General features: G+C 33.9%; 1 protein-coding gene across 1 annotated transcript in view; it reads right to left on the bottom strand.

The window, feature by feature from the left end:
• Positions 1-47: 47 nt before the first annotated feature.
• LOC128219172 (uncharacterized) overlaps positions 48-13,619 on the bottom strand; it is a 44,269-nt gene continuing 30,697 nt past the window's right edge. The window contains exons 7-12 of the mRNA XM_052926987.1: positions 8,503-13,151; positions 7,572-8,076; positions 5,422-6,272; positions 1,449-3,822; positions 182-362; positions 48-51 (exon numbers count right to left, since the gene is read on the bottom strand). Of these exons, the coding sequence (XP_052782947.1) occupies positions 48-51; positions 182-362; positions 1,449-3,822; positions 5,422-6,272; positions 7,572-8,076; positions 8,503-13,151 (8,564 nt within the window). The remainder of the gene's footprint in view (positions 52-181; positions 363-1,448; positions 3,823-5,421; positions 6,273-7,571; positions 8,077-8,502; positions 13,152-13,619) is intronic.

Raw genomic sequence — 13,619 nt, 5'->3', positions numbered from 1 at the left:
TAAGGAATGGGACAAGATTAGATAAAGTAGTATTCAAGGAAGCGTTATCATCTGATAATAGGTTGATTTGCTTTTGTAGAATTTTCCACAACGTTTGGAGATTCGGAACGGACGATTGCAATAAATCTCGTTTTTTTGTTGCTTGAGCACTGCCTCTAATTTATCTAAAAGACCATCTGACCTGTTTAGATTATCTATCAGATCGAACGCATTTTTGCGATAGAAATTATCGCTGTCAAGCATCATTTCAGTCTCTAGTGTGATATTGAGGAGACTATCATCAACTTCTTCCAAGGCACTTTTAAAAGTATCCTTGTCATCATACGTATCGTTAAGTGTCAGCAACACGTCTTCAAAACGGTCTGTTACAAAATTATAATTTTCTAAAAGACTGTTATTAAATAACTTTCTAGCAAGCGGTATTTGTATACTCAATATGTATTCCAGAATTGATCTTGTACCTTTAGTATAACTAGTAATATCGTCATTTGTCACTCCTTGATATGCAGTAGTCAGATTAAAGAGACGTTCTTTGCTTGACTGAAATTTCTCATAAACTCCAGTTAGTAAAGCTCCAGTATCCTTAAGTTTTGTGTCTAAAGAATCCAAATCTAATCCTCGAATTACCGAAGAATTCTTCATATCAACAAATTTATCCACCAGGCCTTGGATATGACCGGCATCTGTCCTCTCGGAGTGTATGATTGCATTCGTATTAGTCAGTGATGTATTGAAGTTGGAAGTATTTTTCATCAATTCAGATATTTCTTTGGCCGTATTCATAAAAGTTTCTTTCATACTGTCAATTGAATACCTTGTCCAGTTGTTTTGTGTGAAAGGTTCTGATTTATTTATATTTTCCAATGTTTTGAACGCTTTATTCAAAACATTTTCATTTTCAGATATACCTTTATAAAGACTACTGATATTGTCGTATATTTCTGTCAATGGTATTTGTATATTTTGAAAGGCTTGCATTTGATCATTGAGTTTTTCTACTTTTTCGACCAGTATTTCCTGGTTATCTTGAATTTCGTAAAGGAACATTTTAGTAATATCTAATTGACCTTTAACATCATCTCTTTTGGAGGTAAGCGGAGGGCGATTCTCTCTTAGATACTTTTTCTTTTCTTGTTCTAACAAAGCATCCATTAAAATATCGATATCAGACGAGAAGTTTTTCAATCTGTCGTTTACATTATTAAGACCTGGATTAATATCGATTGTCATTGTCGCTGTCATGTTACTTAATTTGTTTGAGACATCATCTAGCATATAAGCTGCTCTATTATTAACCATATCAAGTTTGTATTTGTTAAATATATCTTCAGTCAAAATCGACTTTACTTGTTCAAAATCATTTGATGATGAATTAAAAGTGTTGTTTAATCCCTTAAGGTATGCCTCTATGGATTTAAGTTCATTTGATTTATTTTGTAGGTTGTCACCAAGGTCTTTAATCTGAGAAAGGAGATACGAATTGTTTAAATGTTTAAAACGCTCATGCATCCACGTAACATTTTCGGAGAGATATGTCAATAAGTCTGAGGTCTCCTTGTATCCAGAATTTAATGTATCAAGGTTTTCAGCTGTTTCATCCTTTGTGATGTTCGTCTCTTTCATCTTGACAATTAGTTCAGCGTATTTATCTAATGCGTCTTTGTACTTACGCATTTCTTTGTTGGTTATATTGGAGAACATTGCGAGTGGTTCAAGACTTTTGTCAGTTCGAGAGATATCGTCAGCAAGACCGTCGATAATTCCTCCGTAGCTTTGAAATCTTGCTTTGATATCGTTTAGAGTTTCGTTTGAACGTACATTACTTGATAAACTATCCTCCATTTCTTCCACCTTTTTCATTAGATTATCAATGTTTGATATCGTTTTATCTAATTTTTCGTGATGAAGCTGAACATTATTTTCAACATTGTCAACATCTATAAACACATATGGCGATTTGTGTATTTTAGACAAAACACTTTTCATTGTCCGATTTAACTCTTTGTAAGACTTTGTTAAAAGTGGGATGTGTTTTTTCAGCAAATCTATCGAATAATTCAGATGCTCATATTCTTGAAGGACCTGGGGGAAGTTTTCTTTGATATATTCATATATTTGCTGTCGTCGGAAACGTTCTTTGAGGTTCTCTACTGTATCATTCATTTCTTCCAATGTGTCCTTTTGTTTTGCTAAATTGTCATTCTTACTCGTAACTTGAGCGTTTATGTCGGTAAGCTGTTCATCTATGGAAAACATTTTCTCATCCATTAACTTATTTTTCAATGCAAGTGACTTTAGTGATGTCACGTTAATTTCGGAAATGTCCTTTAACGTCTCATATTCGAACTTCTGCTGCATTGTGTTGTTAAATAAAGGATAAAGATATGTTTCCAATTCGTTTTGAGTATTTTCTAACTCTTCTAGTTGTTTTGCAATATTTTTTGCATCGTTGTGTAAACCGCTGTCATTTACATCATGAAACAAATCTCGAATGCTTTTCATACGATCTTTAAGATTTTGTAGACTTAGATTTGTTGATGTCAAACCTATATCTGTATTATAAGAGTTAGTTGATATATTGGCCAGTTTGTTTTCCATGACACGCACATTATTTCGTAAGCGATCATGCAAATTGGATTCATTCTGTATCTTTTTCAAATATAAATCGTATGACGCTGCTCGTTCGATACTGTCCTGGAGGAGCGGTTTCTGTTTGGTCAGTGTGTCATTTATTTCTCGGATGTTTGCCGAAGCCATGTTATACCTATCTTTCATTGCGTGTATTGTTTCATTTTCGCTTACCAGCTCTCCGTCTGGAGCTTTCATAAGCAATGACGTATTAAAATAGTTGTCGTTGGAATCATTCAAGGCCTTAGTAACAGTAAGACTCGTGTTCTCCATCGCATGGATGAATTCCAACAAATCATCCAAATTGATATCGATATAAGTAGAGTTTTCGACGATCTCCAACATCGTTCCTGTTTCCTTGGTAAGTAATTGCATGTTGTCACTGTGCTCGGTATTCAATGATTCAACATCTCGAAGTTCCTTCCCTATATCAGTGTAAGATACACCAGGATAATATTTATCATAGTAGTCATATTTTTCTTGGTCTATTAGCATTCGCCTAAGTTTATCAATTGTCTCACGGAACTTGTCAATATCAGCATTTAAATTTGTTTGTGAATCTTCAATAGTAGGCTTGTACGAATTGGACTGAACAAGATCTTTACTCACGCTTTCATTAACAGATTTAAACTTTTGCAATTTTGACTTGATATCATTTGTATGTTTATGTTCGCCATATACAAATGCTGAGTAATTTGAGATTAATTCGTCAGTTCCTGCTGCTAAGTCATCAGCGTTGTTTAATACGCTATGTAAAAACGTTATGTTTTGCCTCATACCGTTACGTAATTCTACAGCTGCATCACGCAGCCGTCCAATGCCAATATTTGATGTATTTGTAAATCTACTAAACAGTTTGTCCACTTTTCGTTCCAATTCTGTTAACGTCGCATTCATGTCATCAAACATACCCAGGGAGTTGTTAACAAACAGTTTGTTTGTGTCTGCCTTCTCTTTCAAAGAATCAGTGATAGTTTTTACGAGGTCGAATCTGTCCAATGTGTTGTCAATATCAATCATGGTGGAATTCGTTCCTTGAAGTTTATCCTTACTCTCTCTAAGAGTATCTTCAATTTCATCGAGGTCTTTTTTCAACGTTTTCATTGCCGAACGTACGTTTTGATATCGCATCTTCATCGCCGTTATTGTTTCATTATCGCTGATGAAACCGCCGTCTGTTGCACTTAGAAATTTCTTATAAGATTCATGAACGGATATCAAATCTTTCAACTTTTTAAATATTTCATGGTTAAGATCACTTATGTTGTCAATTTGATTATCTATATGAGATAATTCGTCATCTAAGAAAATATTGTGATAGTTCTCCAATCGATCATTAAGATTTCGAAACGAACTGTTAATTAACCTTAATTGGTCTGACTGTATGTCGTTCGTTGATAGAACCTTTTGTAGATTTCCTTCTATTGTAGAATAAAGATTTCCTGGAAAACTCTCTCGGAATAATTCGTCCTTTTCCTGTCTTACAAAATTCTGTTCAAGGCTAAGCGTCTGTATCATTAAGTTGTCTGTATCAATCAATGTTTTATTCGCTTTAACAGTCGTTATGTCCATTTGCGGATGTAAACGTTGCAGTATTTCTGAGGCTGCCAGAAGGGAGTCGTTTGTTGATGAAACTCTCTGCTCTAAATCATTAAGTGTGAAAGAGGTGCTGTTTATATATCTTGTTGAAGTGTTCATATAAGTATTGAGATCATTGTAGTCCTTCTTTATATCAGATACCGATGAGTTCAACTTAGACGCATTGGCTTCCTGTACATCAAGTTCAACAAGAAGTGCTTCCAACATTGAATGTAATGTTTTATCTTTAACGTGCGAAAAATTGCTTTGCATCATGTTTAATGTCTTATTTAATTGTAAGACTTTATCCAATATATTCATATTTGAATCATTTAGATATGTAGTTTTTGGCGGTACCTGTTCGTACACATTTCTTGTTTCGTTTTTGCGTGCTCTCAATGACACAAGTTTGTCAACTTCTTTAATGATGACTAGCGGCAACTTACCAGCTTTTTTTGCAAGTTCTTTTATTTCTTTAAATGCAGTCGACGAAGAATTAAATAACTTTAAAACTGTAATTAACGTCTTATTGACCCATTCGAATGTGCTTTTTATATCTGCTATCGTATCGTTTTCAGAAAAGAATTGTCCATAGGGAGAGAATATATTTGGGTCTATCATCCTCTTCTTTTCTCGAGCTGATCGGAACACATCCGACGTTTGATTTATGTCCTGTTGTAGATCAAGAAATGTTGCTTTAACATCAGCTATGGAAATTATATTAATGGTAACATCTTCTTTCATTATATCGTTAACCGTTGTAAGTAACGAATCTAAGTTTTTTAATCCATCCGACGCATCTGCAAACGTTTTATTTGTGTCTAAATTGAGTTTGTGTAATGCAAGAAACATTTCACGCAGATTTGGGATATTATCTGAAATATATTCTTCTTTTTCTTTTTCTTTTAACTCGTGTTCCAACATCTTAATTTCGTCTTGAGTTTTGTTAAACATTTTGTCTACATTTGTTTTAGTGTCGTGTAAAATATCAATCGCACCAGCAACGTCTAAAACTGTTCTATGGAGTTGTTTCCTCATTGGAGGAAAAAGTTCCATTGTATCTTTAAGTGAATAAGGATCTGTATATGTTTCGGAAATGTTGTTTTGAAAATAACTCAAATCGTATATACTTTTATCTATTCTTTCATTTGCATCAGTTGATGTTTTAGTAAGATAAAAGATGTTTCCATGTAGATCTTTAAGGGATTCACTTACATTTGTTTTCAAATCGTCAATAACAGAACTAGATGTTATTGGGAATCCTTCTTGTAAGTCTGCTTTCTTTTCTTTCAATGCTATTAAAGACTTATTTCTGTGATAATTTGCAATAAGTTCGTCATCTATTTTATCACTAAATTCTGTCATGCTTGACATGCGAAAACTAACATCATTTTTCAGAGCTTTATACTGATCCACCACATGTTTGATAAAGTCGACATCATTGGCATTGGACGAGAGTGTGTCATCCTGTTTAATTGAGTCACTCTTGAGTTTTCTAAGGCGTTTTTCAAGGTGTTTAAGCTTTGAAATGGTGTCCTGGTATCTCGTTTTCATATCATCAATGTTTTCTTCATCGCTCAATTTATAACCGTCCGGTGCCAACAGAGATGACTTTAATTCTTTGTACTGCTGATCAATTTCATTTGCTTCAGCTTCATTTTGAATCATTGATGTTTTTAAGTCTTTATTTGACATGCCGATGGATTCAATGTCAAAATTCAGATTTTTATATTCTGCAAGCTCGTCAGTCATTGTGTTAAAACTTTCATTTACTCGATTTAAGGTCCCCTTAAGTTTGTTTTGTCTTTCAATAATTGAATGTATTTCTCTTCCCACTTCTAGGTACTGGTTTTCAGGAAAATTGTTTTCAAAATATTCTTCTTTTTCTTGTCTTACAAAATCCTGTTCAAGTTTCCTCGTTATTTCAGTAAGCAAATCTGTATTAAGCAACGCTTCCTCAGCTGTGACGGTTGTTATGTCCATTTGCGGGTGTAAACGCTGTATCATCTCGGAGGCCAACGAAAGGGAACCGTTTATAGATAACACTCTTTGTTGCAAACCGTTAACTGTAAAAGAGGTGCTGTTAATATGTCTAGATGAATTGATTATAGATGAAGTCAGATCACTGAGGTCCTTGTTTATACCATCTATAGTTGACGCCAACTCGGAAGAATTAGTCTTCAGTTTACCAAATTCAATTAGAGTTGAGTCTAACTTTGATTGCAATGTTTCATTTTTCACGTGTGAAAATTGACTTTGTATCCTGTGCAATGTATCATTCAATTGCTTGACGCTATGTGATATATTCATATTTGCATACTTTAAGTTTCTAGCCTTTAGAGGAATATCTTTGAATACAGATATTGTTTTGTTTTCCAATTCTCTCAAAGTCGATAGTTTGTCTGATTCTCTTATGACGACTTGTGGCTCTTTTCTAGCATCATTTGCATTATTTCTTGTTTCGTGTAATTGAGACGATGATGAATCGTATAACTTTTTTACCGTATCCAACGTCTTATTTACCCAATCAAACGTGTTTTTGATATCTGCTATCGTATCGTTTTCTGTAAAGAACCCTCCGAAGAATATATTTAGATCTATCATCCTTAGCTTTTCTCGAGCTGACTGTAACACATCCGACGTTTTATTCATGTCTAACGTAAGATCAAGAAACGTTGTATCAACATCAGCCAGAGAAACAATATTGATAGAATAATCGTCCTTCATGATATTTTTCACCGTTTTAAGTAATGAATCTAAGGATTTTAGTTCATTCGTCGCATCTGAAAATGTTTTATTCATGTCGAAAACGAGCTTGTAATGTTCGTAATACTTGTCCCACAGAACTTGGGTGTTTCCAATAATATAATCTTCCTTTTCTTTTTCTTTTAACACGTGCTCCAACATCTCAATGTCATCTTGAGTATTGTTTAGCATTTTATTTACATTCGCTCCAGTGTCGTGTAAAATATCGATCGCATTCGAAACATCTTGAACTGTACCATGGAATGTTCTCCTCATTGAATGAAAAAGTCCCATTGTTTCTTGAAGTGAATAAGGATCTGTATAAGTTTTGGAAATGTTTCTTTGGTAACCATTCAAATCAGAAATACTTTTAATTATTCTTTCATTTGCATCAGTAGATGTTTTAGCCAGGTTAGTGATGTTGCCATTTAGGGCAGTAAGAGATTTACTTATATTTGTTTTAAAAATATCAATAGTCGAACTAGATGTCAATGGGAAAAGTTCTTCTAAGTCTGCTATGTTTTCTTCGAATGCTAAGTAAGACCTATTTCGTTGATTGTTGACATTAATTTCATCATTAATACTCTCATTTAATTTGGCCATGATTGATAAACGTGAACCTATTTCATGTTGCAGGTCAGTATACTGGTCCAAAACGTTGTCGATTAAGTCCACGTCATTGGAATTGGATGTGAGTGTTTTATTCCGTTTGATTGAATCATGCACCATTTCTCTAAGACGTTTTTCAAGTTCTTTAAGTTTCGAAATGGTGTTCTGGTATCTCGTTTTCATATCATCTATGCTTTCCTCGTCACTCACTGTATTACCGTCCGGTGTCAACAGAGATGACTCTAAGTATTTGTATTGCTGGAAAATATCATTTGTTTCATCTTCATTTTGGAAAATTGACGTTTCCACGTCTTTAATGGCAATATCAATCGGAACAATGTCAAATTCTAAATTATCATGTTCAGTAAGCTCGTTAGCCATTCGGTTGAAACTTTTATTTACACGATTATAGGTTCCCTTTAGTTTGTTTTGCCTTTCAATTACTGCCTTAATTTCTCTTCCTACTTTTAGGTAATGGTTTTCAGGAAAATGCTTTTCAAAATATTCTTCCTTTTCCTGGCGAATAAAAACCGTATTGATGTCATTTAAGTCATTTACCAGTCCTTTTACTTCTTCGTACAGATCATGATTTTTCTCCGATGTTATATTTAGTGCCACTGTTATATTGTTTTTCTTACTTGTGATATCTCTTATTATATCTTTGCCTGTCTTGATTATAGTTTCAAGTTGTTCACGACCACCTATGACGTCATCGGTTGATTTTGAAAAATTATTACTCGCTATTTGTGATAGCTTTATATCTTTCTTTAGTTTTGTTACATCGACTAGCAAATCGTCCACGTTGTCATGTGTTTTCAAGAAAGATATATTGAAAGGGCTCAAAGTATTGTTTAAGACTGTTTTATTCAGATGATTATATATCTCTTGCGTTTTATTAAATCTTTGCTCTAAACTGTTTGTTTTCAAAAGTGTTTTATTTACTTCACTGTCGACAATACGATGCTCAGATTCGAGCAGTAAAAGTGACTCAAGTAGTCTATTTAGCTGATTCTTTGTTTTTTCAAAATCATCAAGAGTGTCTTTCAGATAGATAATTTGATGGTTCATTCTCATGGACCCATTGTGAGCCTTTTCTAATTCACCTTCAGAGATATGAATGTCATCAATCAACTCGTGCAACATGGCATGGAGTTTATCATATCTATTTTTAATGTCTTGGATACTTTCTTTATCACTATATCTTTCAGATTGATTAATCCACATTTGATTCCAGATTTCATCCAACAAAGTGTTGTCTTCATCCAATTCGTCAGATATTATGTTTAAAGAATTGTTATAAGCAGCAAGAGTCTGTCCAATCTCGTCAAGAGATATATTGATGTTAGGGAAATCATGCATTCTGTCTCGAAGTTTGTTATACACATCCATAACACTCTCTAGCATGTGTCTTGATTCATCAAGCATGTCTTCTACGTTTTGCAACGATCGATTTGCTGTGTTTGTATCTTCAATTAGATCAGGAAAAACGGTATCAGCAAGAAGCTTTTTCTGTCGATCAATAAATAGCTGTTTATTTGTTATATGTATTGTTTCGTTCACACCTTTAAGTGTCAGATCCATTTTTTCTAAACGTTTGAGTATTTCTTCAAAGCGTCTATCGATATTTGTAAACTGTTCATTTACAAGGGTTAATTTCGGATGTAGATCCTGAACAATAACATTGTAGACGTTAGTTCTGTCTAGGTTGGTGGTATTAAACGTTTTGTCTAAAGTATTCAATTTCTTTCCATTTCTGTCGAATAAAATACTATTATTTTCCAACTGGTCTTTTAAAGATGCAAGGAGGTTTTCATGTTCTTTGAGTGCATCGTTGATATAAGAGTCTGTTAGATCAATGTCTGTTGCTGTAAAGTTGGTATAGTTTTGTTTGATTTTATTGAATTCATCTTTGAGCCATTGTATGTTCTCTATAGCGTCGTTCAATTCATGAGAAGCGTTTGAAAGCTTGTCAGACAAAGGCGGTGTTCTTTTCCGAGTAATTGCTAAGCTTTCGCTTGCATTGCTTATCTGATATAATTTCTCTGACATATCAATAAATTCATTCCCTACCCCTTCCAGAATTTCTTCACTTCTTAAAGTAAGTGTATTTGCATCCGCTAAAGCAGTTTCATGCACAGTTAATGCTTTGTTATATTGTCTATATAGTTCTTTTATTTGGTCCAATGTAACGTTTTCTTCATCTATATTGAGAAGTTCCAAAAGTAGGTCCTGACTTTCTGTCTTTAATTTACCAATCTCGTTAATCATATTTTCAAGGTCTTTTTCCGTTTTAAACAACAGTGTAAGTTCCGGTTGCACACTCATATTAACGTTTTCATGCAAATTAATTCCGTTTTGAAGACTCTCAGCTAACTGTCGAAGTCTGTGGATTTCATCAATTAAATATTTGTGCTTAGAGATTGATGAATTCATATCTTCAATAATGCCGCTAAACTTGTCTTTCAACTGAGGTTTATTTACATCAATGAAGTTGTTTTTATCTTTATGATATTGAAGTGAATCTTGTAAATCAGTAACTTTATTTACTATATCTGTAAATGAGTTTTTCACCCGGTCTGTATCCGATACAATACCGTCTATGTTTGTTTGAATATTGTTGACCACAAAAGCTGTATCCTTCATCGATGAGAGGGTGTTGATAAGACTTTTCTTAGTTTCATCGTCGACGTTATAGATTGTGTCATGATGTGTATCATTGACATGCTTATACGTGTTCACAGAATCTTGAAAATATAGATCATTCGTCTCTAGAGCAGATGATTTATTTCTTAGTTCTTTTATCAAATCTTGAATTGTTTTTTTCAAGTTTTCGTATACGCTTGGTTCATCAAATGTACCGTTCACATCACCATAACTATTTTTCAAAGTATCGATCTTATTCAACTCGCGATATAGTTGCTGCACTAGTTTGCTGATATTTTTACGTGTGGCATTAATGTGCCTATCCGTGAAAGAAATATTTTTATTTACATCGTTCTCAGTTGTTTCGATCACATCAATCTTATCTTGAATAAATGTTGTTGAATCCAACAAATTAGTAATATTTGCATTCATTCTTTCAGCTAATGAACTGTATAAAGTAAGATCATCTAAAGCTGATTCAAAATCCAACATAGTGTCATTTACTAACTTTGTTTTGTTCTTCAAAACTCTTATGTCTGTATATATACCTGTAGGGTGACCATTTGTGTTCCAAAGCAAATCATTTGCATCGTTGAAATCCTTAGCAGACTTGTTAAAAGTGATGTTCTTGTTGTTTAATTCATCAATCAGCACGACGTATCCTTCATTCAATGATGGAAGTGTTGTGTTCAAATTTTGGTACTTATCAAGAGTAGCCAAAGCAACTTTTATTTCCTGTGTAACATCGCTTATATTTGATGCGAGCTGTATTGATCGTATGGACGTTTCCGTCTTATTATCCGACAACTGTTTATACTTATTCAGAAGTTTGTCATGTGTAGCGTTTATGTAGACAACATTATCATTGACAAAATTATATTTTTCGGTTGTTATATTAACATGTTCTTTCAAGTTCATGATAGCTTTACCAGCTTCTTCCGATCGTTCTTGTAGCTGTTGCAAAATGCTTTTGGTAGACCCTACTTTTGTCTTCACGTCTTTAACTAAGCTCATTACATCAGAGAATCGTGTATTCAGGTAGCGTCTTGTTAATGTTCCATTCATCAGGGCGTTTCCTGTTAATTCAAATTCTTCTTGCAATTTTGTAAGTTGTGATTGCGCTTTCGCTATTGACGACATCATATTTGGAAAGGCTTTTCCAACTTCTTTAAACTCCTCCGTCATGTGGTTGAACGATTTTGTCAACTGATGGAGTGAACTGTTCATTCTGCCGTAAGTGTCATTTACCACCTCCAGCGTAACATTTGCTGCTTCTAGCGTATAATTTGTTTGTGTCATTAACTTCTCCGTTTTATTTAATTGAAACTCCATATCAAAAACCGTGTCATTTATTCTTTTCAATGTTCCGTTGATTATATTGAAGGACTCGCCTACAATATCAGCTTTACTTTGAATGACTCTCAGAGTTTCATTTGCATTGTGCAGTTGTTGATTGATTTCCATAGTTGAGCCCTGAACTGTGTCAAGACTTTCAAACAGCTTTTTTGAAGACTGTTGAACCGAGACTTTCGTATCCGAAAGATCAGCTAGTGTATTATTCACTGTTTTCAGATCATCTCGTATCGCAGATAGTGTTTCATTTACCGATGTTACTATACTACCTACTGTGTTCAGAGTGTCATTTACGTGGCCAAATGCGATGTCTGTATTATTCAGTTTGTCACGTAGTGTGAACGTTGTATCATTCAATGAATTCAATGAATTGGCCGTGTCTTGAACAGTTGCATTTACTGCCTCAACAGTAGAAGTTACCATTTGAAAAGCAACATCTATGTTATCTAATGTTCTGTCGAGTGCACTAAGCTTTTGTCCAAACATGTCAAGCTTCAGCGAAGCCCTGTCAAGTTCATCATTGATTTCATCAACATCTTCCCCAATGTTACTCAGTGTACCATTCATTTCTAACAGCATACCAATCGTTTCAAGAATGTCTTTGTTTTTTAGACTGACAGTTATTCCATCTCTATCATTTTGGAAGTGCAAATCGAATTTCTTTAAAGTACTGACCATTCCATTTATCCATTTCATAGAATCTAAAAGAGTTTCGTTCATACCACTCATATTCACTTTCAAACCCATCAAACTGTCAGATAAATTAAAAATGTTGTTATCTATCTGTGACAATTGATGAATAACTTCCAGTACAGTTCCATCAACGAGCATGTATGGCTCATTCATCTGATGAAGCGTCTTGTTGATATTTGTGTACGTCTCATTAAGCTTCTTAGCAGTTTTAGATATGTTTCCTATAGAGTCATTGAAGTGTTCAAGCTGGTTGTATAAACTTAAGAGTTTGTTGTGTGTATTAACAACTGTTTGATTAATATTTCTCAAAGAAACTCGTAAAATATCCGAATCACCAATGACGCTATCCACTCTAGAATTAAGTTTCAGAACAGCGTTTTCAAGACTCCTGAGCGTTTCTTGCATACTTTCCAAAGTTTCATTAGAGTACCTTGATGTGTAGTCTACATCTAATACACTCTTATGCACATACTTCAAAGCTACATCATCAATCATATCACCATTCACGCTGCTGGAAGTTTCGTTCAAATCATACAGCGAATATTCAACAAAATTGGCCGCTTGTCCAAGGTTCGTTAGCGACTCATCAATGTGAAGTATAACATCATCAATACTGAACACTGTGTTATCAAATTGTTTCAGGAAACGTTTGAATTGGGCCAAGGTTCTATTTATTTCTCGTAGATTATTATTTAAGTTTCCCATTGACAGTGTCATATTTTCAAGCGTTTCTTCAAACCTGTACAATGGCTGATGTGTTGCATGAAACGTCTTGTTCATAAAATCTATTGCATTTTGCATGGTATCAATTTTCGCCGTCATGTCGGACATAGATCCCACCAGATGTTGTAGAATTTGCTTCATTCCTTCAATGTCTTCAAAATGCGTGGATTTCATCAAACCTACAAATTGAAATTAGTACTATCAATCTATTATACACACTAAACATATTTTTATTTTCTTCAAGGACACATACAAAATAAAACGACGAAAATGTCTGAAAATTAATGATGTATAAGTAAACCGATAAAATAAAAAAAAAATAAGATAAATAAACATACTTGTACTTCAACTGATGATATTTGAAAGAAACATAAAACATAACCAAATCATTCTTGAAAAAAAACCAGGTGAAAAAGGACTTTTTTCAAACTGTTGTTTAAACCATGACTTACAATAGACATAAACTATATAACCGTTAGAGTTAATTAAGCATATACTGTTAATGATTCGTTAGTAACAAGTATATAGAATAATATATGAGTTTACACATACATGCGAGCAAGGAATGATACAGGGCATTTAATACGTTTTGAACAGTCTGGCTATCCGTCCATTTACCCGATGACGTTTGTCTGCAATGAGCAAAT

The sequence above is a fragment of the Mya arenaria genome, chromosome 15 (genome assembly GCF_026914265.1).
Source record: "Mya arenaria isolate MELC-2E11 chromosome 15, ASM2691426v1".
NCBI lineage: Eukaryota > Metazoa > Mollusca > Bivalvia > Myida > Myidae > Mya > Mya arenaria.
Note: the sequence above shows the minus strand (reverse complement) of the source record. Positions and strands in the feature narration are given on the sequence as shown.